This window comes from Leuresthes tenuis, unplaced genomic scaffold (assembly GCF_036924035.1).
Source record: "Leuresthes tenuis unplaced genomic scaffold, fLeuTen1.0.hap1 SCAF_6, whole genome shotgun sequence".
NCBI lineage: Eukaryota > Metazoa > Chordata > Actinopteri > Atheriniformes > Atherinopsidae > Leuresthes > Leuresthes tenuis.
This window is the reverse complement of record NW_027325360.1, coordinates 24,350,165-24,375,173: the sequence shown is the minus strand read 5'-3', so window position 1 is coordinate 24,375,173 and position 25,009 is coordinate 24,350,165. Positions and strand designations below refer to the sequence as shown.

At 38.7% G+C, this 25,009-nt stretch overlaps 1 protein-coding gene across 3 annotated transcripts in view; it reads right to left on the bottom strand.

Moving 5' to 3' along the window:
- Positions 1–24,225, bottom strand: part of adgrd1 (adhesion G protein-coupled receptor D1) — a 29,580-nt gene extending 5,355 nt beyond the window's left edge. The window contains exons 1-16 of one of the 3 annotated variants that reach the window (XM_072388366.1): positions 23,797–24,225; positions 23,598–23,634; positions 23,139–23,255; positions 22,472–22,570; positions 21,934–22,056; positions 21,674–21,850; positions 18,462–18,719; positions 17,237–17,304; positions 16,603–16,752; positions 16,432–16,482; positions 15,152–15,287; positions 14,852–14,959; positions 13,530–13,605; positions 11,684–11,825; positions 1,620–1,693; positions 945–1,068 (exon numbers count right to left, since the gene is read on the bottom strand). In XM_072388366.1, the coding sequence (XP_072244467.1) occupies positions 945–1,068; positions 1,620–1,693; positions 11,684–11,825; positions 13,530–13,605; positions 14,852–14,959; positions 15,152–15,287; positions 16,432–16,482; positions 16,603–16,752; positions 17,237–17,304; positions 18,462–18,719; positions 21,674–21,850; positions 21,934–22,056; positions 22,472–22,570; positions 23,139–23,255; positions 23,598–23,634; positions 23,797–23,871 (1,815 nt within the window). In that variant the 5' untranslated portion in view covers positions 23,872–24,225. The remainder of the gene's footprint in view (positions 1–944; positions 1,069–1,619; positions 1,694–11,683; positions 11,826–13,529; positions 13,606–14,851; positions 14,960–15,151; positions 15,288–16,431; positions 16,483–16,602; positions 16,753–17,236; positions 17,305–18,461; positions 18,720–21,673; positions 21,851–21,933; positions 22,057–22,471; positions 22,571–23,138; positions 23,256–23,597; positions 23,635–23,796) is intronic. The other 2 variants (XM_072388367.1, XM_072388368.1) reach the window with 2 other exon arrangements.
- Positions 24,226–25,009: the final 784 nt, after the last annotated feature.

Here is a 25,009-nt window from a genome sequence, read left to right as displayed (position 1 = left end):
TTGGTCTCAACGATGGTGCTCATTCATGTGAAATAGAATTGCTTACTGAGCCCACAAGTCAGTCAAGTTTCTCGGCTTCAGGGTATTCAGCATTGTACAGTTCACTGCACATATATCATATGCTTCTCCCATTGCTCTGGCTGCATTTGTATTTTATATTTAAAAAATGTTCTTTAAAAATTGTAAAAATTTCACTGGCAATGCAACAAGCTGTGACATTCGCTTGTGATCATTTCATTCTTTTAATTTTCAACCCAGTTCTTGTGTCATTTGGCATAAATAAGACATGTCCCCCTCTTTCTCTTCCTTAAGAATGGCTTCTTGACAGACATCCTACCATAGAGACCATTTCTGATGAGGCTTTTGAAAACAGTGGCTGGATCAACGAAAGGGCCAGTATCTCTCAAGTCTTTGCTGGATTTGTTCCTATTTTTTAAGGACATCACTTTCAGATATAATTAATCTGTTGAAGATTGTTTTTTGGAACCACCACAAAAATACTATTTTATGTCTGCCAAACAGCATTGTCTTTGGTTGTCCAATTTTTAGGATATCAATAAAATTTGGTTCTTTGCTAAGTTATCTATTGTGCATTGACTCTCAAAATCCCTGGAGTTTTGTGCATGTTTTTTAATTCTTGAGTTATTAAGTTTCAGTGTTAAGTGATTCAAACAAAGAAATTTATCCTCTGAAAAAGGTACAGGGTACAAGGACTTGACAGAAAATTAGTGAAAAAGCAGTGTTTAAAGAGAAACTTTGTAACACCTTCAAAAAGCCTGGAGAACTATTGCTTAAAACCACCTTAAAAGATTACAAGATGGTCTGGCTCATTGAATGCAAAAAATTAAAGAAATACTGGCTGGATTAAGACTTTTGCACAGTACAGTCTTTAAAAAAATAAGATAAAATTGAACATCTTCAAAGTACAGCCAAAAAAAACATACCTTCAAGGGCACAACTTGCATAAGAATGGCAAAGTTAGTGAGGTGGTTGCACAAACACACAGAATACGTTATGTTTCCGTCCGAGCGTACGCAGCCTTCATTGGACCACACTCCTTCTTTAGAACTAAAAAGGACAACAGTCAAGTTTTATTCACCTGGTAAATATCATCAAACCATAAATGATAAATTAGCAGAGGAAAAACAGTCCGTTTTTATCTAATCACTGCTGGCTGGAATTGCTCAATCTGTTGTGGGAGGCACTGACTTTGACAGAACAATCTGACAGGATAATCTAATAATTCACATTTTTCTTGAGCTTTAGGGAAGAGGGGAGTGAAAGCAGGAAGCTTTTAAATCCAACCAAAATAGACCCCACTTCAAGATTATTCATGCCCTCTAACAAGTGTTTTGGATCCATATTTTAAGAGCATCATATTTCCAAAGAGGGCTGTTTCTCAGTATTAAACTGAAATGCAACACTGGATGTATCACTGGATGTGTTTGATTTGTTTGAGTAAAACAAAACACACCTCTTCTAAATATCTGATCCTTTCTGATTAAAAGCCTTGGAAACGAGAACAACAAAAGTGCAAAGAACCAACGATCAAGATAAAATCTGTTTGGCTGTACATCTAAATGGGACATTGTGTTTCTGAAAAATATACACAGACCCACCTGTAGTCCAGAAAGGCACAGTAGAGGAAGACTTTATTGCTCTGGTTAAGTACTTGGTCCTGCTGTTCTTTACTCTAAGGAAAGAAAAAAAAAAGGATGGTGAGGTTAAACTGGGAACTTGTATTAGAAAAGTGTGTGAAAAGGAAAAACAACGTTTACTGGCACATCAAATGACCCAAAATGCCCTAAAACTCACAGCAACATGTTTGGAAATTTTTCTTTGATCCAGAAGGAAGCTTGGAATATCTTAGACAGCAATTACCTGCATTCTCGCTGTAATTCTTTCATAATTACTTTTACAACTTCCTATTCATATGTTCAGCAGAGGCACTTGCTGAAAGAAAAATACCACACAGCTTACTTTTAGGCTTAAAAGATTTTAAAATAATGGCGGTGCTTGAATGCTGGTTAAAGAAGACATCATGCTCAAGGAAAGAGAAGGGCAACCAAATAATTCACATTTTTTCAGCTGAGCGAAAATCCCTCTTGTCCTTAAAAATCTTATTTGATTATAAATCACATTTTCCATGTCTCCTTAATTTGGGATTTGGAGTCTCCAGAGACAGTGACCTAATGGCTACAGTGCAAAAACGCAGTAATTGGGGCTTGGCCCTGGTTTCAGGTCAAACCACTACCCTCCTCAATCTGTCATCTGAAGAAAACAACACTTCCATTGGCTGGTGGGGTGTATACTGAGCGAGACTGCACACCTCCTTGCATTCCTCGAGTTTTGACCCTCAGACCGAATAAGTACAAGGACTGTGACTGCACCATTTCCTTCTGGAAAAAGTGAGAGTGCAAATGAAACTGACAGTCATACTGTCTGTTTCCTGGCCCGTAAGCCCAGAGATTCATATTACAAGGCATAGCATGATACCTTGACTTTGTTGTGTTGTCAATTTGCTGCTCTCATTCCGCCTGTTTCGCAAATGCGAAACCTTAGTCTTCACATACTGAGACACTTGAGATGAATACAATGGACAGATATATTCATAACCCCCCCCCCCGGATTCATGAATATGGGTCCAAGAGCCATGAGACTGCCTTAAACGCATCCCATCATCACCAGCTGCTGCCTAGCTTTGGAGAACTGCAATCAAACCTGCAAGTGAATTAACTTGTTCCCTGTGGGCTTTGATAACTCATTTTCTTGTAGGGTGTAAATGAAAGCAGATGGTGGAGAGACAGAGTGCAGCTGGCACACTATATGCCTTGTAAAACACTGTCATATTTGCTCTCACTGAAACTTTACATTTTGTGTGCGAGGAACAAGGACTTATTATCCATATTAAGTCCACATTTTTAAACACAGTCTGATGGGAAACAGTCCATCATTACCAATCCCTAAATAACAGACACTAGCTGAAATGTACATTGATTAAAAGACCATCAGAAATATAAGGTCTTCCAGTTTTTATCTGAAGAGAGTAACAAGGACTTGATAGCCACTGGTGAGGGTTTTATTGCATTTTGAGATCTGGCCAAGCTTAAACTTCATGCTGATGTTCCCCTAGTGCCCCAAGGCCTCAGAGTCTACCAGTCAAGTCTGTAGTCTGTAGGTGCCCAAGCTCTTAACTTACTACAGAAGGCCAGCAAACACCACCCTGGAAATCACTCAGTCCCGTAAGAGGAGCAGATGAGAGGGTAAAGTGAGAGTGAAAGCATGCAACAGGCAAGTGGCAGGCTGATGGAGGAGAAGTGTCCTCAGGATAGAGACTGATAAATAATAGATAGTCAGGCTTCTGTAGCATCCTACTTGGTGCAGCTGTCAAGCACAGTATCATTCTACAGTGCTTTCTGTCACAGCCTTGACAGAAGTGGAGTTAAATAATGGCAAAAAATCTAAATCAAGAACTATCATGTCATGAAAAACCTTCCTTATCCTTACATAACTTTAAGTGCTGACATTTAAAAGCGTAACAATCCACGACAAGTAAGTGTCCTATGTTCCAAGTACTTATTAATTAGAAATATGCCTGACTTATAAGTAAAAAAGCACAAAAAAGTTACACGCATAAACTTTTTTGTTATGTAGTAAATCAAATTATCTGAATTGGACCTCTTTGCGACTAAATTGACTTAAATCACACATCTCAGAATTTTGAATGAGGATTCACATCTGCTGACAACTCAGATATTAAACATGAATCTTAACATGAATTGTATCAATAGCTTTAAATTCATTATAGTGGGTGAAAAGTGGGTGTAGGTGTAATGATGTAGACAGAGCCTTTTAAATATATGAACGTACTGGCAGCGGGGATAATAAAGTGAGTCTTTGATGCACAGGTTTTCAAAAACAAGACAATAAAGATGAGTCTTTGAATCTGACTTAATCGATCAGCTTTGGTTTTAAGACAGGGCGTGAAAGTAATAACTGTGATGACGACCTAAGGATCTGACTGTGGAGAAAGGTCTTTACATAGTTATGGACTTGGGCAGATCCCATTTGGTATGAGTAGTCATACATGCTGGAGAGGTTACCAGTCAATCAAAATGTATATTTAATTGAACTGCTAATGGCAGCACTTCTCAAAAAACTCTCTCGCAGCAGGCATTGACATCACCATCAACATCGACAAGAAAAGTGCTGACTGCTGTGTGATGCATATGCTCCTCTCACCCAAAGCAAAACTTATTCCTCTGTGTTGACAGATGAAAATAAACACGCTCAGGCGTCACAAATTGATATAAGTCTTGGGTTGACACACACAACCAGGTGACTTGTACATTAAGATTTTAAGCCCTCGCTTTGGTTGAGTTTTAGCTTCAGCAAACATTCAAAGCTTATCTCCTAAGAAATCGAGCCACTCAAGGCCAAGTCAAAACAACAGCTGGTTCCTGGGTGAGGTGCAAATCAAGAAAAGCTGAATAAAGTTACATACCACTCATCGTCTTGATTTCAACAACCAATTCAGAACAGACATTCTTTTTTGTGGTAGAAATACTACTCGTAGCTTTGATATGCACACACATATTTTTCTTCATGAAATCAGTCATAAATTTCCCCCAGCACTTGTGAACAGTAATAATAAGCTAGATTGTATACCATGAAGGTAGACTGCCGAGACATAAATGCAACTTTTTTACCAAACGAAATGAGGTCTAGTGTGTGATTGACAGTGTCAAATATTGGGAATATACATGAATTCTTGGCCCTTTTCTTTAAAAGAAAACTGCCCTGGATACACCCTGTAGTTCTAGTTCTCATCAAGCTCATTCTAGGGGCAAAGAAGTCTAAAAAAGGCTTGGTTTGGGCAACATGTAAAGAGAAAAAAACACAACAGTAAATGGTTGAGTGAAAAGGAGTGATTTTCTCTTTGTCCTTCAAATTGTAAAAATACTTTCAGAGCACTGGGAGCCAGGTTGTAATTAGCAGTTTTTGCATTCGGTACAGTCATGAATTTTGTAGCAGTTTCAATAAAAACACTGAGAATCATCAATCATAATTTACTCAACTATGAGGCATTATTCAATATTACTAACACCTTCTGCTGCATTGTGTACAGGAGGTGTTAAAAGAAATGTTGATTTAGATGTTGCCAGGGCTTGACAATAGCTAAGTTGATCCAAAAACAGAGAGAGCGTAAGCTACAGTAACACTGACTGTTGATGAATTTAGTCAGAGAAGGAAACCCATCCAGGGAAGGAACACAGAGGTGTAGTGTGATATTACTCAGTTCAGCAAACTAAAAAGAAAAAAGGAAGAAAAAATAAGCCCCTGCACAAAACTTCATCTGCTGCTTAAGGAAGAAAACTGCCCATTGATCGACTTGAAGGTTATATAAACTATAGCGTCACACAGCCTGTGACTCTTGTTGTGCAAAGATCTTTTCGTCGTTAACAGGGCTTTTCAATCAGAGGCGGTGTGAAGCTTATCCATATACACCATGCAGAGCAGAAATCTGAATCCAAAAACACAACAGGCTTTGAGTGAGATCATGCCGTCAGGGGATGTGTAAAAAGACATGCAGCTGTGGTCTCAGCTCAGTCTCAGAGTTGGACACCAAAAACAAGGAGACGTGTTGATAGTCGTGCAGGGTGTGAGGAAAACTGGGGACAATTAAACAACCCCAGCAGTTACAGAGTGATTTTAACAAGGTAATTGGTGGGAGTTCACAGGAAGAAAAAACAAGACTTTGAGCAGGAAACACACCTGACTAAGGAAAATGTTCCTCATGCGTGAACTCATGTGTTTAATTCCCATAAAGCTTCTATATGGGCTCATTGTGATGAATTTTCTGATCTGTGCTTATGTTGTGTTTCTATCCTGTCAAGCTTTCTGAGCTAACAACAATCGTAGCTTAATCTTAACCATCAACTTGTATTTTAGACGATAACCCAATAAAACTGTTTAAGCAGGTTTTTCTCTTAATCAACACTAATTGGATTTAATCAAACCATTTTGGTTGACAGGCTATGTACCAGAGACTTTTAAGTTTCCTGTAATAAAACCTTTACCTTTACTTGAAATAACCAACTCTTTATCAAGGACTGTTGGGTAATTACAGACCTTTATCTAATCTCCTTTTTATATCTAAAGCTCTTGAAAATATTCTAGCAGCGCAACTTTATGATCATTTAAACAGAAATAATTGTCTGAAGACTTAACGTCAGTATTAAGAGCACATCATAGCACAGAAGCAGTACTGCTGAGAGTTACCAATGATCTCATCTTATGAATTATTAATGATCTCAGATTATGAAATGTCTCAAGGACAGTCCAGCCTCCTGAACACACAATGTACATAGACAATAAAAGAAAAAATATGAAGTCTTCTAATTTGACTTTAAAATACTAAAAAAAACAATCTTGTTTTCTTTTGTTTTCATCTTGACGTGATTTTCCTTCTACAAATATAAGTCCATTGTGCACAAACTTTGATTTTGCGTGCAGAATTTTGCGACAGCTCTACTGGCTCATGTACGAGTGGAGAAGTTCTTTGATAAAATCATTTTGCAAGTTCTAACTGTTTTTGCCCACATAGAAAATGCCACCTGTCTGTGGACACAGTTGGGGGCTTTTTCTGTTTATGTTCAACACACAGCGAGAGCTGATGTTTGCAATGTTGGAGCAGTGACAGGGAGGAGGGTACTGCATGGGAGGAGCTGTAACGAGAGTCTTTCAGTCTTATGGCAAGTGAGGAATAGCAATGACCAGACCTCCATCTGTGATTGATCAGTGTGTTGGCTCACACAGCTTGTTTTTATATGTATTCGTTGGTGTATGGCTGGGTGTGGGTGGTTGGGAGAGGGAGGGAGGGAGGGAGGAAGGAAAGTCTTTGCCCACTAGGTTTAAGCTGGGCGTGTGCGAAGAGCTATAAAAAGACTGGCAATAAAGTACGGCCCCATTGTGAGAAAAAAAGACTGATATCATCTTAGGCTTACATGATTACGTGGTTAAAGTGTGGGTATTAGAAAGTATCAAATAACCTTTGTGTTTATTTAAGTTACTGAGCAATCAATCTATCATTTTCAACATGTATAAGAAGCTCCAACTTCTAGATGTTTTTTTAAACACAGGCTTTATATTTTCCTTTTCAGCAGCTACCTTTATACTGCTATAAGTACAGCGGTACTATACTACTCCAAGTCCCCTTATAAATGGATATAAAAAATGGATCAAACTAAAAGGGAAACCTATCTTTTTGAACATTAATTTTTTAAATATCTAAACTAATTAAGTATCCATCCATTTTCTATACCGTCAATCCGTTGGTCGGGTAGCGGGTGGGCTGGAGCCTATCCCAGCAGTCAAACTAATTAAGTATAATGGTTTAATTAATTGACTTGGATCTATCTATTCATATTATTTTAGATTTAGAGAAAATAAAATAGAGTTACTGGCTAAAGGCCATTTAGCTTATATTAGTACAGGGGGAAACAAAGGGGAAAAACAGTGTCTTTCCAGTACAATCTTGTAAATTGTAAATAAAACGCAGTGCTGTGATACCACAGGGTCAATTAAAGTTAAGTTTGAATCTATGTGGACTTTGAACCAAGTGTGAACTTAACGTCTTAAAGGAAAACAGATAACAGATTAATAGTGTAACTATCAATAAAAAACGCATGCATATGGAAAATTGTCTCACATTTGAAACATACTATATTTTGGACTTTTTTTTTGCTTCCTTCTCCACTGAATAAACCTTGTTCTTTGGTTAAAAAGACCACTACAAAGACAGGGATTTGATCACAGTCCATAATTGTCTGTTTTGTAAGATACAGAGATCTACCAGCTGTTTGAGTTACTTTGCGTTTCACTTTCAACTTTGGATCCATTTATCTTTGTCTGGGTTTCTGCTGCTTGAGTGGTCACGCTCATGTCATGCCTCTGTTGGGATGGCGTCTGGTGAACTTTTGAAGTAATTTTCCATGTAGACTGAAAAACTGATGAAAATCCAAGGCTTTTGATAAAGTTAAAGCAAAAATGTTGCATTTACTACAAATTGATGTTGTGTAAAAATGTTGCAAATGCTTGTTTTGGAATATTTTGAGTGAGCTTTGCTAACAGATAAAACATTGCTGTCCATGCATGTACACCAATGTATAATTAGGTTTTAATTTTCTAGTGAAGCAAATCTTAAGTGTTCTGAGAAAGAGAAAACAACAAAAAATGAACGTCAGGCACATTTCTGTAGACTGGTTTGAATGAATTAGGCTGTGTATGGTCACCAGAAGATGGCAGTATAGGCTACATTACTAGTGGCCGTAATTCAGTAGATGACGAAGCTGTCCTAACTGGAAACAAACCTCAAAGAGAAAAAAAACAACAACTGCGGTGGGCATCCACAAGAGGAAAATGGAGAGAGGTTTTCTTCAGGTATTCCTTTCATCTTGAGGAGTATCTGATATTAAATCATATCTTGGGAGACAACGTTCAGTCACTCGAGCTCATTGCAGACTTCGTCATTTTAAAAAACAAGAAACAAAATTCATAGTTTTTTAGTGAGCAAATACAGTTTTTAGCGTGGTAGTGAAAGTACTTTTTCAATTTCTACTTATTCCATCCATCGATCTTCTCACTTAATCCAATTTAGGGTGGCGGGGGGCTGGAGCCTATCCCAGCTGTCATTGGGAGGGAGGCAGGGTACATCTTGAACAAGTCACCATTCCATCACAGGGCCACACAGACACAAATGAGACACACAACCATGCACACTCACACTCACTCATAGGGAAATGCATGTTTTTTGACGGTGGGAGGAAGTACCCGGAGAGAACCCACGCATACACAGGGTGAACATACAAACTCCACACAGGTATTCCAGCCGGGAATCGAACCTCTTGCTGTGAGGCGATGGTGCTAACCACCACACCACCATGCAGTCCCCTACTTATTCCACTCAGGTTTATTCTTCATATTAACTACCTGTGAATCAAAAACTAAAATGGAAACCAAGCTACAGTAAGCTTTGGTGAGGTTGTTGTGAGGGCTTAGTTTTGCTTTGCTTTAGTATGAGCTATGCTTGCTGTTTCACCATGTTTACAATCTATTTGCAAAGCTTTAGCTAACAAGCTCTTCTATTTAATCATAGCCTAAAAATTCAAAAGACTGATTGATCTAGTTCCTGCCAGAAAGCAAATAATAAAATGCTGAAGCTTTTCTGTAAAGTTTATAATTTGCACGTCACATTCAGAATAAATGAAGTGGTGAACAAGGACAGAGACCACCATCTCTTACTGCCATAGAAGTCCATCCATCACCTTGGACTCTCTTATAGAGCGGCCAAGCTCACACTCTTCTTTATAACCCAGTAAAGTCAAGCACCCCTGGCAAATCTGTTTTTTAAATCCTCCCAGTTTTGACCCTATAAATTGAGTTTGCTCATGAAATCAATCTTTCCATTCATTCACTTCATACCATCAGTGTGATGCTGGGATGGAAGAAGAGGACACAGAGGTACTGTTGGCCTTTATATGTATGTATTAATGTTTAACTACAGACCCCAAAGCCTCCCACCCTCTGTCTTCTACTCTCTGCTTTATTCCTCGCAAACTAAACCAGAGTCAGAAGGCAGTAATAAATTACTGACGGAGCCAAATTCCAATCAACACCACAGTTGAATGGCGTGAGAAAGCATGTGGGCCTGCAGCAGTCTCGATATCACCTTGTCGGGGTACCAAACCTACTCTGTACCACATAATAAGCGATGGCGGCACCTTGCTTCTGACTGAGTCAGATGGGAATGGCGTGACCTCACCAGGCTGTTTCTCTGAGCTCAAAAAGCATCAATCAAGACTGCAAGGTCACTCTGACATCAACCACATGGCTTTGACCTTGGCTTGAATGAGCAATACCTGCCATTACTCAAGGTTCTTTACAAGTTGGTGACCCCATCAATCAATGGTCTGGTATGTCTTATCAAAACAAGTGTCAGATAAAGAAAACTGAGGAGATTTGGATCTGATCCATGCGTTGACTGTTTGTTCGGTACTAGAGATGCACACAAGACTTATTGTAACCATGACAGCATGAAAAGACAGATGAGGGAGCTGATACTTTTCTGTTTCAGGCAGCCAAAAGGTTTTAATGAAGTCATGAGCACTATTCTCAGGGAATAAAGAGAGAGGTCAGACGAAAAACACTTAGCAGGATGACTTGCCAAAAGAGGATATATTTGAGGTTTAGCTAACTTATGCAGATCATAAAGAGCACCATAAACTGTGATGGCCACATACTGTGTGAGCTGCTCCCCTCTGCCTCCAAGTTAGGAAGGTGATAAGTATCCATCGACAGCCAAAGACATTAAAACTCCAAAAATAGTCCGTTTTGAACTAAATCTGACCACAGCTCTGAGCAGAAAACCAGTTACAGCAAAACAGCCCTTTTCTGGACATGAGCCTCGCCAAAAGTGCTGTGTGCCAAATTATAATGCAGCTCTTCAATATAAATCATCGTTTGAGCTGTGTTAAGTTGAAATGTGTTGAAATGGGCCCAGTGCGTTCCAGTCAGCACGCGTTCGTAAGAAGTGTAACATCTATTTTTAATGGGGTAGAGAGGAGAGAACGCATGAAACCAGATTTTTCCTTGCATCAATTTTAAAGCCTATCTAACCGAAATAGAAACATCTTGACTCAACAGACAGCAGAACTGGTGAGCATCACTCGCACTTCCATAACAAAGAGAGAGGAAAACCTCTCCCATGGTGTCAGCTAAAATAAATAGAATAATCATTCTACAAGAAACCAGGCCAGATAATTACAGCATAAATATTTATTTTGCTAGGGAAAATAAAGGCAAACAAAGTAACGCTGCCATGATTTCATGACGCTGCATGTGTTTCTTCTGAGATTTAACGAGTAGGGAAAAAATATATATATATTGGGAATTCACTTCAATTGAATGTGAGTAATTCTACTGGGACACTTCAAATCAAACAGGCAGCCGGACAGTTTTGTTAACTGCCTCATCAGTGTTGTTGTATGCTAGCCAAATATCTATTAACACACATCAATACACTTGACTACACTGCTTTGATATACACCATTGCATTTTTTTACTTTACAGGCAAGAAAGCTAACACAATGCACATTTTTAAGTACATTTTCATTCCGAGTTTCAAAACATTTCATATGGAAAGCTGGCAGAGTCCCTGCCAAAAAGCACCAAAGGAAAAAAATATGTTGTTCATAAAAGAAGGTTATTGTTTCTTTCAAGCGCCCTAAGCTTGCAATTCAAATGTCCATAATCAGCTTGCTTTCTGGACGCCACATGCTTTGTGAGGGAAATTCTAGGCAGGCTAATGAAAACCAAAATAGGTCTCACTCTTTCTGCTGGTGAATGCCCAGCTGCACAAGCCTCAGTCAGTTACAGTCACCCATCTTCTTACATAAGAAGTACTAGAAATTGAGTTGATTTCATATGTTGGGGTCTGGCTACCGTAGCTACAGGTGGACCATAAAGCCATCTTTCCTTTGATAAGGTGGGTGTCGTGGAGCCAACAGCTGCATTCGCCAATGAGCACTTTCTCGGTATTACTCATTATGGGAAAGTGCAAATGACTGATAAAGACATGAGTCAAGTCAGAAGAATGTGGGAGATTGTATGGGTTTACACTTACCAAGACATGGCTGAGGACGATCTTGATGAGCGGAGTTCCAGAAAGGTTTACTGACAAAGCCGGTAAAGGCTCAACTTTCAGAGAGATAAGACAGCTTGCTACTTGTATCTTGTGATCCTTGAAATCAGCTGCTTCGTTGATCCTATGAGATGAAGAGGAGAACAGATACATAAAATGGCCAAAATGGCAGCAAGAAACAGAGGCAAGAATACAGAAAAAATAATATAAAAGAAAGACACAGAAAAAAAGGGCCAGTTAAATCATAAAAAACAGTCTCTGCAGTTTGAAATAATACAAAATATGCTCACAGTTTAATCCGAGTTTCCCTCAGGCAACCCTACAAATCTAATACTGTATTACCACACTCCAATGAAACTCACGTTTCGATTCATCAGAGCGCAGAAATATTCTCTAATTTGCCTCAGGCCATCATAAATGAGCTCAGGGCCAGAGAAGGCAACTACGGCTCTGGATCTCATTTATCTGTTGATATTTTTTTCATCATAGTGTAGTGTTTTTACGGATACAGCAATAAATTGTAATCAGGTTTCACTGGTTTTCAGAAGTATAACTGTGCCCATGCAGGGATTCTAAACTGCAGAGGTGTCTGTTTTCACAGCCCTCATACTAGTTTTCAGTCTTGTCCCTCAAGCACACTTGTCTCTGCCAATTCTCTGAAACTTCAAAGATCGTTTTTGGGGTTATAATAGACCACAAATAAAGAGATTCTAGGAAATTGTGCATTAAAGAATAATTTTCTCAAATTGTTAAACTGTTTACCACACAATCTTTCACTGAGCAGTGGACTCCTCACCAGCTTCACTTCCAAACGTTTCAGCCTCTTTGGGATGTACCAATCATGTTAACTTTATTAGGTATGGAATGTTCCAACAGGTGTTTTCTCAGCATTACACAACTTCTCTGGTATCTTATTATAACTGTCAAAACTTATTTGAGCGAAATTTCCTGGAATCATATTAAAAATTACAATTGAAATAGTTTCAACCTCTGGTATGTTGTCTTTGTTATTGTCTGTGCTATTCTGAATTAAACATTAGGTTAAAAAATGAATAGATCACTGAATTGTATCTTTATCTACCTTTTACAAAGAATTCCCACTTTTTTGGAAATAATTTTTTTAAATATTATATGATAGCATTTATTGCTGTTTTTATATAGTACTCACACCAACACATGAGTGTTACACACAAGACCAGAGTGGTAGCATTTAGATGAGACTTTGACCATCAGTCTATTTAATGAATCGCACTGACAACCTGTACTATAGCACTCGTATTTTTTCAAGATCATCTGATATGTGACATTGGGACCACACAAGTATCAACTCTATCATGATACAAAGGAGCCTCCTCAACTACAGAGGAGTCCGACAATCAGTCACAAACATCTGCAAATATGCTCCCATGTATTTTATCTTTCGCACTTTCATTTTGATGAAGTATGAAGTGGTAAAAACAGGTTGCTGAAATGCAGTCATATCATGTTTGATAAACATAAACACTGCAGCGTAGCTGGAACAAGCTGATTCGGTGATGAGACAATAATTGAGGGGGTGGTAGCTGGGGGACAGATATGTAGAGCTAATTGCAGGGTGTATCAGTCTGTGGAGGTTGAGTGGTGAGATGAGAGATAGACTGAAAGAACAGATAAGCTTGGCTCCAGGCTTCAGCTGTTCTGTGGTTCAGGAAAATGGGTGCCTTAACACCAGCAGACCTCATTTCCCCACACAGTTGGTACAAAGAAAGAGGCCTGGTTTTGTTTTCTTTAGCTTGAATTCAAAACAATAAGCTTGAGGAAAAAAAAAAATGCTACCCCGTTTTTTTACCTGGTCTTGACAGGGCTGATCTCTTTGTAGTACTTATGCATGTTGTGGTAGAAGAGGCCAACAATGGTGGTCTGAGCTGAAGAAAAGAGGCAAACATACAGAGGCTGAGTGCGAGAGGAATTTATAACCGCACTGCTAAAATGCACACAAAGAAGGGAGTTAATTAACGCAGCCGTGCCACCGAACACCGTCACCAGCTGGCTAATAGGACAGCCGTATACTCGCACAAGGGTGAAAGCGAGAGTGCCAAAAAACAGTGTGAATGCTGGGAAAGTTTATGAAACGACTACATGACTTCTCCAAGAGAACAGGAGGTCTGGACCCCTCCCCTGATTTGACCTATCACTCAGTTCGGTCCCACTTTCAACACTGCAAGATAAACAATGAAATTGGAGGAAATTCATAATGGGCCTGTTCCTCCGTTCAAAGGCTGTCCATCCAAGACCCGCTGACTGGACAACAAAGGCACGCTGAAGTCAAACAAATGTGCATGAGTGCTCGTAGAAATATTATTTCCACACAGTGCCTCCCAGCAAATCCCATAAACGATCATGTGGTTGTAAGTTTGCTTGTTCATCTCTCCCAAGAAAAATAGAGAATAAGAAAAAAAACATTACAGAGTTCCTAAACACACTAATGTGTTGTATACTCTGAACTTAATTAGGATATAAAACCTGCCCTTGGAGTGCTTTGTACAGCCAGGTATTCAGAGCTGAGAGTTAATTTGGTCCTGGCTCTACTGTGTCAAGTAGTAACATCTATTCCATTTCTGATAATTGTACTTAAATGAATTATTAAATCAGTTTATTCTTGTGTTTGTATGGCAAAACATTGTGTGGAGCAGCCAGGGGAAAATGTCCTGAGCACAAAGTCTAACAAACAGTGTTTTAATGCCCACTGTAATTACTCCTCTCCTTCAATCTACTGTGTGGGTCCATTCATTTTAATGATGGAAGAAAGTGGAAGAAAAATTCCACTCTCTCTCATTTTTTTCTGTTTTGAATAAAAGGGTAACAGCTGCCAACATTAAAGTCAAAGCTAGGTTTCTAAACTACACCATAAAGCTACACAAAAGCTTCCATGCCACTCCTGTCCTACATTGTATGCTTTGTTAGTACTCTTAAATCTGAGCATAATAAATTAGAGGCCAACAACAAGAGCCTCCCAGCTGGACAATTTTCTCTTGGCAGATTAAGTGCATGACTGATGTTCAGTATTCCCAACCCAGCTACTGTTGTCTATACAGAGAATCCTTAAGACTGAAAACCTCATAACTCACAAAGTGATATTAAAGATGAGCAGGTTGTAATATTTGCACTTACACTGCATGGTGAAGGCCTCCCCAGGCACAGAGATGTAGTTCTTGCCTTGTGTAGGGAAGCGGTAAAGCGGCAGGTTGAAGTTCTGTGAGAATTTCATCAGAGAGTAATCTGTTGGAACAGTGAGAGCGTTTGTGAAAAACTAACCAAGAAATGAGCAGCAAAATTCATTCTTCAAAGTGTGTGTTTGGGAGGGTTAATAGGTTGATTGTGCAAATGAAGGGGAAAGTAGTAAATAAAAAAAACAAAAACAGCATAAACAGGGAGTTTTAGTTCATTTTTGAGAGCTGACACCTTTCTGACCTGCAACAAAAGTTGTTCCACCCACTGAGATGGGAGCCCTGGGCTGGGCTCCAGGGCTGGGCTCCAGGTTAGTCACCATATGTTCCATCACCCTGTCCACAGTCTCAATCAAACCGCTGACCAAAGGGGTGGACTGCTGCTCAACGACAAATCAAGTACTCAAAACTCACACATACTGCTGTTCAGAATCAGTTAAATGGTGTCACATAAAGAGCAGCTTTTCTCAAATTAGATCTAACCCTTTCTTTCATAAATATAAACTACTTAACGGGTCACTCCACTTCACTCCAACATACTGTTCATGCATTTACTGTAAAAACATGTGACAACATCACCAGGGTTATTTCAACTTGACTAAATGACGGACGCTGAAAAACACGAAGATAAAGCTGTTGGCTTCATTATAACAAATACCACATGTGGTGTCTTTGGATCCTCTTTAGCTCAGTTGTGACTTTAATTTTCAAATGGCCTCTTGTTAGTCCTGCAACTTTATGAGGATTCATTTTAATCTTAAATAACAAGCCAACAATTAGGGAAACGAAAAGCAAAATAAACCGATGATGCTTCATTCTAAATTAACTTTACGTATTTTGTGATAATCCTTAATCATGTAACTGTAGCACAGATTAAAGAAGACTCATAAACAGCTGTAACAACAAAATCCCCACCAAATAGAATGATTATGCATTTTAAAGTTTTCCTTTAACATTTCTTACAAATACGCAAAATATGAGCAACAATGTTGCAAATACGATGGAAGAAGTAGAAATAAATAGTTTCTGCAAATGCAGAGTGACAAAATTAACCATATAAATATAAAATACACTGCACACTGTACAACAGACACTGTATCTCCTGTCCATGTTTGATGGGAACATCTGTTTTAGCTTGTTCCTACAAAAACAAGCGTGCTTGTTCTGAGCATCCTGTCCACTGAAACCTCACACATGTGTTTGAACACGAGAGCACAGAGATTTGACCAGGATGAGTGTATAGCACAGGAAGCTACAATTTAAATTGGAAGGCATTCTGCTATAGAAAACTTTTAAATCAGTACTCCAGTCGAATACAATTTGCGACCATAGTTAACTGCTTCATGTAATTATGTGTGGGCATAGTGCCAAGCAATGTTACTTTTACTGGAAGTGCTTCAGACAAAAATATGCAGTGTTAAAATCTCAAACTCATCCAACGCTTCAGTGCCATGAATTTGAGTAACTGCCAGATTGCATATGTTGTGTGTAGATATTGCGCAACAACAGTGTGACCTCATTTACCTCTGGCAATCCTGGAGCGGAGAGCACTTCTTCCACACTTTTGAGAAAAGCCTGGGTGGAAGAAAATGGATATCATGGAACTGTTGCATCATGTGCACATGGGTGGCCATTGTGTCTGTGTGTGAACTGGTTGTGCGACTGCAATGCATGTGTTGCACTGTGTTCCAAGACCTGTGTGAGGTTGTTGGCGGTGTTGTGAGGAATGGTCCTATTGGGCAGTGCCTCGAGGAAGTCAAGCATCGGCATGGTGTCAGGGCCCTGGGAGCTTTGGATCGCCTCTCCATAACTGCTGATGACAGGAGGACTGACTTCAGTGGCTCTCTGGGGAGACAGCACATCAGACATTGAATTAAGTTTACAGTCAAAATGCAGTTTCCAACGGAGCGCCGAGTTCCAACATACACAGGATGTTTAGTGACTAATGGACAAGTGATTCAGCATTGCTATTTTTCAGTGAGGTGTGTTACAGTGAAGCATTTCTTAGTGTGTTGTTGCAGCTGTCTTCACATTCATCTATTTCCTGATTTATTTCTATCTTCAGTGCCCTTTGATAAACAGGTCTTTTTGCATGTGTTTTCAATATCATTCTTTCCATCTATTCATGAAAAAACCCACAATGTCTCTGAGAAATGATCTGATTGTGCTGATTCAAGCAAAAGCTCTGCATCTTATTTCTGTGGTTTCTTTTTGTCCCAAAATTTGAATAAAACCTAGCTAGTTTTGACATGTGGTATATAGCTATTTTTATTTATCAAAATTAATCTTGTTGACCTGACACCAGCAGAGTCAGTGTTGATACACTTACGGCTGTTGGTGCAGTGGAAGTGACTTCTCTGGAGTATCCGAGGGTTGAGGCAGAAACCATGTCCTGACCTAGAAAACACAATACAGAGGGCTCTTTTGAAGTAGGAGGGAAACCAGACTGTCAACCTTCATAAGCAGTTGTACATTTTTCAGTGAGAATAGCATTGCCTATTGTGAGAATTTGTTTTATGATTAGATTCTTTGTTGAACCTGATATAGGGAAGGCTTCTGCTCTGTAGCTGGATTTTTTCACTCCAAAGTTTTCATTGGGATTGTAATCCCCAGTCATGAAAGAAGATTAACTGCAACATGCGCAAAACATGGATGATCAACCACACAACAACCAGCAACTAGCATCTGTAAAACTCTTAGATACATTTTAAGTCTTTGCTGTCATTTATTAAACACGGCACCAACTAGCTGCCAGAATATGGCCGTATATGGATGTACATTAAGGATATCAGTCTGATCCATTCCTGATCTTCTTAGGTTCAATGTAACATTTAATAGGAGTGCTCTGGAGAAGTAAAAATAATTCTCTGTAACCATAACAGTAAGGCTCTTTGTGTCTAGAGGTGTACTCTGACATATAAGTTCAGAGAAGAGATTGAGGCTCTGGGGACTTCATAAATGGTTCACACATTGCAACCAGCTAAATATTTGTCAGCTTACAGTAATAGTTCAGAGATATGAACAACCATTCACCCTGAGAAATCAGTATAATCTATACACGACTAAAGGAGATTCAACTTGACATTACTCATATTCCTGTAGAATGAGCAAAATATGTGCTAAATTCTCATAAATTCAACTTTTTCTCCATCTATGACACAGCACTGACCAAGAAAGGTAAACACAAGTGAAACAGTCAAGAGTGAGGAGGTTTTGTCCTTGCGTGTTGTAACTTGTCACATTAAATCAAAATGATCTGCCCCCTGCAACTCTGCATGCCTCTACAGATGTATAAATACTTAACAAGGCTTAATAAGGCAGAACTATTTGAACCAATGCAGTTGCTGCATAGTAGATGTGTGGAGGTGGGGGATATTTATATGGTTTAGTATCTTGTTGGGATGCATTATTGTTGAGGATGGAATGTGGCAAGGAGGAGGACGGAAATTGCTTTTTAACCTCTGTTTCCTGAGAGTCCAAGGCGAGGAGGTATTTTAGTAGATATACAATGAGCTAGAATGACAGATCCTTTCCAAGAGAGCAAGATGTCCTACCTATGGCTGCATTGTAGTACAGCATGATCTGATGAGGGGAAAGGGCCTTTTCCCAGATGACAAATTCATCAAAGGCCCCAGTTACAAAGTGACCATACTCTTTGCTGTTGCCCGTTCCAATGACAAGGTCAGGAAGTTGGTCTCCATAGTTTTCTGAGACACTGCCTTCTGGGTCACCAGCCGAGAAGGTTCCATTAATGTAGACTTTCAGACCATCCCTCTTGGTCCATGTGAAGAGAATATGTGTCCAGTATGGCCCTGGTAGAGAGACCAGAAAATGACAAACTAAATAAAAAAAAATCACCTCTACTGATGGAATGGTTTTACAAATATATTCAAACTACATAGTTTTTAAGAGAGGTCAACTTCATTGTCAACACACTTTAAGAGTGAACACTATCCAATTTGGTACAAAGCAACACACTGATTTAAAGAAATACCATATACTTGATTAATCTAGACATCTGGAAATCAAGTAAAATCAACGAAAAATCAAGAGTGTCTTATACTGTGTGAGTAGCACTGTCATTAAGATGACAGTTCATGTGACAAATGCTCTATATAATAATTTTTGTATAAAAAATCTTCAGCTATACCAACAGCTATGTGCAACCGAACATAGGTTATTTGAGATATATGCTGCCAATATGTTACCAAGCTCATAATAATGCTTCCATGCTAAACTCTATGATTCGGGGTCTCTACAGGATAAATGTGTGCATTTATCAACCAGAGTGGAGGTTTTTCAGTTAGTGGGCATTTGCGTGAACCATCCAACACTACCCAAGATGTTTTTTTTTGTGTGGCTTTGGAAGCCATGCCTACTAACCTCTAACCTTGCAGCTTAATCCTAACCCCAACCAATTGAGTTGGATGTGGTTGCAAGACATGACTGCATGTGCTGCTAAGCTAAATGTTACCACTAGGCAAGACCCTTTTTTTCTTTTTAGATAGTGCAACTAGCAATAAATCTAGTGACTTTTAGGACAAGCCTTAGGTAGTTAGGAGGCAGGAGAATCACTACTATTGCCCAACAAAGGCAGGCTCTAGTTGTTTGCTGTGTGTGAGCTTAGTTTTTCTTTTTTTTTAACAGAAATAGCATCATTTCTGAATGAGAGGAGTTTTATAGAGAATACAAATTTAATGTAATGCATCAGTTGATTTGGATGTCATATTTAGTTTTTGCTTGCTCTGAGGCTGTTTTTTGTATGTACAGACTCTGAATTCAAACTCAAGGACAAAGTTCCTATGCCCAAAAGTGGGGTGTCAGCCTCTAAAATCATATTTCAGTTCATTTTTAATCACAATTACTAATTGATAAACATAACTGTCCAATAAAGTAGAAAATATTAAAACACATCTTTATCATCAGGAACTGTTTACTTAAATGAATTAGCTGAAAAAATTAGTTGGATTTAGGTAGGGATCAGATTTTGGCACGACATTAATGTTAATTAGCAGATCTCCCATTCAGCGTTGCGATTCAATTCCTGGTAAATTAAATCTTCTTTCTCCTTTTGTCTTCTTGAAAGAAGAAAATCGAACCAAGCAACAATAGTGTAAAATGGAGTTAAAGTATACCATTCCTCACAAGATGGCACCGACGTCCCAGCATAAAGCACAGTGTAACGTAGCTTTGTATCGTAGGGTAAAAATGCTATTTGTTGCTGTCAAGATACATAATCCAAAATATCAGACCCGATACTCTGAAACATTAATGAGCAAACCAGGGAGTTACTCACAGTGACTGTGCCCATCTTTATACATATGCAGTCTTCTGCACTAATAGAGTCTTATAAGTTATCTACGCTAATACAAACTGCAGCAGTGGACATAAACCAATATTACTTGACAATTTTATATTTAGAATAAATAACAGCCCTGCTTGGATAAAGAGCTAAAGGATAATCAAATAACCCAACTCTATGTTGACTGATTAATTGTTCAAATAACTGTTTTATAAATACCCAGCTCTTCAGAGAGCATCTCCCATCCTAGCACTCACCCTGTACTTCCCTACCCCCTCTACTGCACTTTCTCTGTCTGTACTTCCCTCTACGCCTGCACTCTATCTCTACACTGTCACCCCGTCACCTCTGACAGTCTGACTAGTGCTTTCCTTCTATGTAGCTTATTGTGAGGTTTGATGTTAGCTGTAATGTTATATCTTCATTTGTAAGTCGCTTTGGATAAAAGCGTCTGCTAAATGCATAAACATAAACATACTTACATTGTATTATTTTTTTCTGATAAATCTATATCATGTGTGCTTTACACTTTCTAAAGAATTTCAGAAGACAAATAAATAAATTAACAATGGAGGAGATCCCAAAAGACAATATATCCACAGTCTGAAAACACATCTGCGAAAAAAGGCTAACAACCAAAACTGTATTTTATTTGAGGTCACAATATGAACCATATGTGCCAAAGCCTCCACACTGTTTCAATTAAAACACTTCTTCACACAAAGAAAGTGCTCTAAGACAAGAGTAACATTTTTACACAGACGGTCACACAACACCTCAAGGTTCATTCTATTGCCCTGGTTTCCTCACACTTGTGAAATGAAAGGAAGCTGACAGATTTTGACATTCCGTCCTAAAGGTCTGACATGTTACGCTGTATGAGATCCAGATGACGTTTGATCTTCTGGAGCTGAGCACTCAAATCCAAATTGAGTTATGACGCCCTTAAACGCAGCTTCGAGTAACCGCAGAAAAAACAAAGATGACAGAAGTCACTTGAGAAGGAAACACTGATTCGTAAAAACCTACACGTAATGCTGAACCTCACACAGTTGAGTGCATTCTGTCAAAACAGTTTTCATTTAATCTCTTTAAAGGGCGGCTTTTTTTCAGAATAAAATTAAAATTATTGTTACAATTTGACGTCTGCTGTGTTTCACATAACATAATCTATCTTGTCCGAACCCAACTGCCTAATGTTACTTTATTTGAGATTAAAAAAATAATTGCATCTCATACAAATGTATGTTTTGTGCAGCAGTAAAATGTTTAAGAAATGTATTCTTGACATCCCAAATTAACTGCGGATGTATCTGGTGTCAATTAGCCTAACCACGAAAACAATTACATCGATAAGAATTTACAAAAATGCATTATGAGTGCATTATGAGTGGCCATGAAAATTCTAACTGAGGATCATAGTGTCCCTTCAATTAAAGTATAAGAAAAATTCATTCACAGTACCTGGAAGATTTACGTCAGCCTTCCATCTGTGGTTGTTGCCCCGAGTGTAAAACTCCACAAACCCTTTAAAAGGGTTGGTGTACACCGAGAAGCCATTTGAGATAACCTTTCCCCCGGAGGCCACAGCAAAACGAGCCTTTGATTCATGGTTTTTCCAAAAAAAAGAAAAGGTAATGCCTAGAGAATAAGAAATTGTTTGTAAGCAATAAAGATAATGTGCTTTGTCAAAAAACAGTATGCATAAATTACACTGCACTCACCCTCCGGGCCGCATAGTGTTGGATCACTAATGCAAGAGTTCTGGTAGTTTCCAAAGTGAAGAAAGGTGTCACCATTATCACCACTCAGAAAGATTCCCTTATTGACCATTCCTTCAACAATGTCTACAGTAATACACAAATCACAGTTTTAATTTTGCTTGAAAATGGAAAGCTTTAAGGTCTGTTCAAAGCTAAATATACAAATTGTTCAAATCTTCTCTTGCTGGATCAATCAAACTGTTGAAAGTTTTATAGCATTCTTGGAATTCTGTAAAATGATGGGAAAATCAATAAAAATGGCCTCTTACAATTCTGGTTTAAATAAACCTACAGGATAATATACAAATAAAAGGCCAAGAGTCCCCTATTTTGTGCAGACAAAAATGTGCAGATAAAAATGTGCAGATAAAAGACTGAAGGTAGACAGATGTGAAAAGCTCAGCTCAACCATGTGGTGATACAAAGAGGACAACAGGGAACAGTGTATGATGCACAAATGAATTTTAGTTTTAACGAGAGGGAAGTGATGGATCCTCACCTACTGTTGCAGAAATGTTAGTGTAGGCAGAGTCATTGGTATACACATAGGAAGAGTTATGGGAGGAAGGGAGCACAGTGTGGTTGTGGATTCTGAGAGCTGGACAAAGACAACAGAAAAAAAAAGTGATTCACACCAATAGACGCTTAACAGAGGACACAAGAGAACAGTGAGAGGAAGATGATGCGAGGGACGTGCTGCACAGGTATGAGACAGAGTGATGCTGAGCTGCGTGCACGATGGCAGCACTAAAAAGGAAGTCAAAGTGACACCACACATCATGCTCTTGTCTATACCCGATCCCTCTTCAACTTTTACAATATTTCACCGAGATGGTATGCCAACATTTCTGCAAACTGCATGTCAGTGACGTAACTGTCCTTTTGTTCTACAACAAATGAAAAATAAATGTTTTGTTTATTATCATACTTTTACTCCCTCAAAACTATAGTATACTGTATGTCAAAAAGTTTTACAATAAGTTTCACAATAAGTCTTTCATGTTGAATTTTTTTGTTCTATGACAGTAATAAATTTCACATAAGATTCAAGCGCTCTGAACTGAGCAGGACTTTCAAAGAGCATGATGACTGTGGTTGGAGTGTGCATGGTAAAAATAAAAAGGTTATTTCTGCGGTACAATCTCTGTGGTTATGTATTCACATACTTATGTTACTCCCATTAACATAACCTGGTCTGTTTCCAATCTGGTCCCAAAGCTCATGGATTCCGTCCACAGCATCAAGCGGCCAATAATGTGAGGCTGTGGCCAACACCTGCAGGCCTGGACAGAGAGTTCACAGGTAATCGAGTGTCCAAGAAAGACTTTAAGCTCATGACTCTGAATTTAATCTGCTGACAATCAATTCTAGATTCTTAGGTTGGTTAAAGGATTGATGATAATGACACAAACAGCTTTAGTACTTATTCATGCCGCAGACTATTCTGATTAATGAGAAGAGAAGTAAACAAATGACAATCCTCTGGCCTGGACATTGGCAAAACACATTGTTCTTATAAATTGTTGTGTTTACCTTGTCCAGAATATTGCCATCTATTCTGGCTATTTAAAACATCACAGGGAAACAAAGACTATTACATAAACTATCAAAAAAATGCTTACTACCTGGATGCTTCACATTTGGGATCACACGAGCAAAAACCTGTGAAAAAAAAAAAAAAATATATATATATATACATATATAAATAAGTTTTTTTTTGTTTTTTTTTTTTTTTTAAATCAAGACAACCAAGCAACAAATATCTGAGTCATTATATGAGAGATCAAGGCTACGACTTTCAAAATAAGCCTTTCACAAGCTTACCTTGATACAGGAGACAAAAGCTGTAAAAAGATGAATTTGCAAACAAAATTCCATTGCTCTTGAGAAATGTACCATATGCGTTATTTTCTATAGCAACTTAAATCCCCACATAAAAATAAATCCAAAAGGAGTTAATCATTGTTCCAGGATGATGAAGATCAAACTTTTGATCAGTCCATATATCCAAACTTTAGATTATGATAGCAGTGCCAAAACTATTGTGAAACAAACACTTTAGAATATTGGTGTGAAGCAGAAAAACCTCAGAGGTTGCCCTGACATGTTAAAATCTGAAGCTAAACGTCCGCACAGAAAGTTACACAAAGTCCGCGTTGTACACACGTTCAACTTCTAGCTGTTTCTTTGACTTTCTGCGCCTGCATCTGGAAACTGCGAGGAGCTCCGTAGAGGCGCACTAAACTGCAAGACCCAACGTGGGAATTGCAAAACGTGATGTCATTTTTGGACTTTCTGAGGAGGGGCGTTGAAGTTGTGCGTAAATGGCATTTTTTGTGCGTAACTGGAGATTGTGCGGGGACTGAGTGAGCTCAAGACTTGCACTGTGGGATCTAAACAAATCGATGCAAGCACCTATCCAAATAATACGTTCTAACATGTAGTCTTGTCAGTAATTTGGGTATTGGGTTTCACCCCTGGCTCCCTGTTCAGAGCGGATGCTTTTTGTTCGAGTCTGTTGAAAAGGAGTCCGACTCAGAAATAGTCACAGACTGTAATATATATGAAACATCAGTAACAACTTTTCACGTCAAAGCCACCAAATAAATAAATAATAAATAAATCAATAATATGATCACTGAACAATTGGAATTGACCAAACGCTGCAAAGTGAAATATCTAAACTTTCTACCGTATCAAGCGACCGCTATTTAACTTTTCTTTACTTCATATCAGTTTGAATAAAACTTAGTCAAATAGTTCAATCAACACTTACACATACAGGGGGGAATCACAGATGCAAGCACGGATAGTCCAGTCTCAACCTCCCAAAGTTAGCATGCGTTCATGTTTAAGTAAACAGCGCCACTGTGTGGTCAGGCAAACAATGGCTTTATGGACACCAAATCGTATCTATTATTTATTTATCAAACCTTCTCATATGACAATTGAGTAGTAACCTTCTCATGCCTCATGGTGGAGAGCCTGAATGATTTAATATGAACATTCAACTCTAGATGTAGATTGTGGGCGTGTG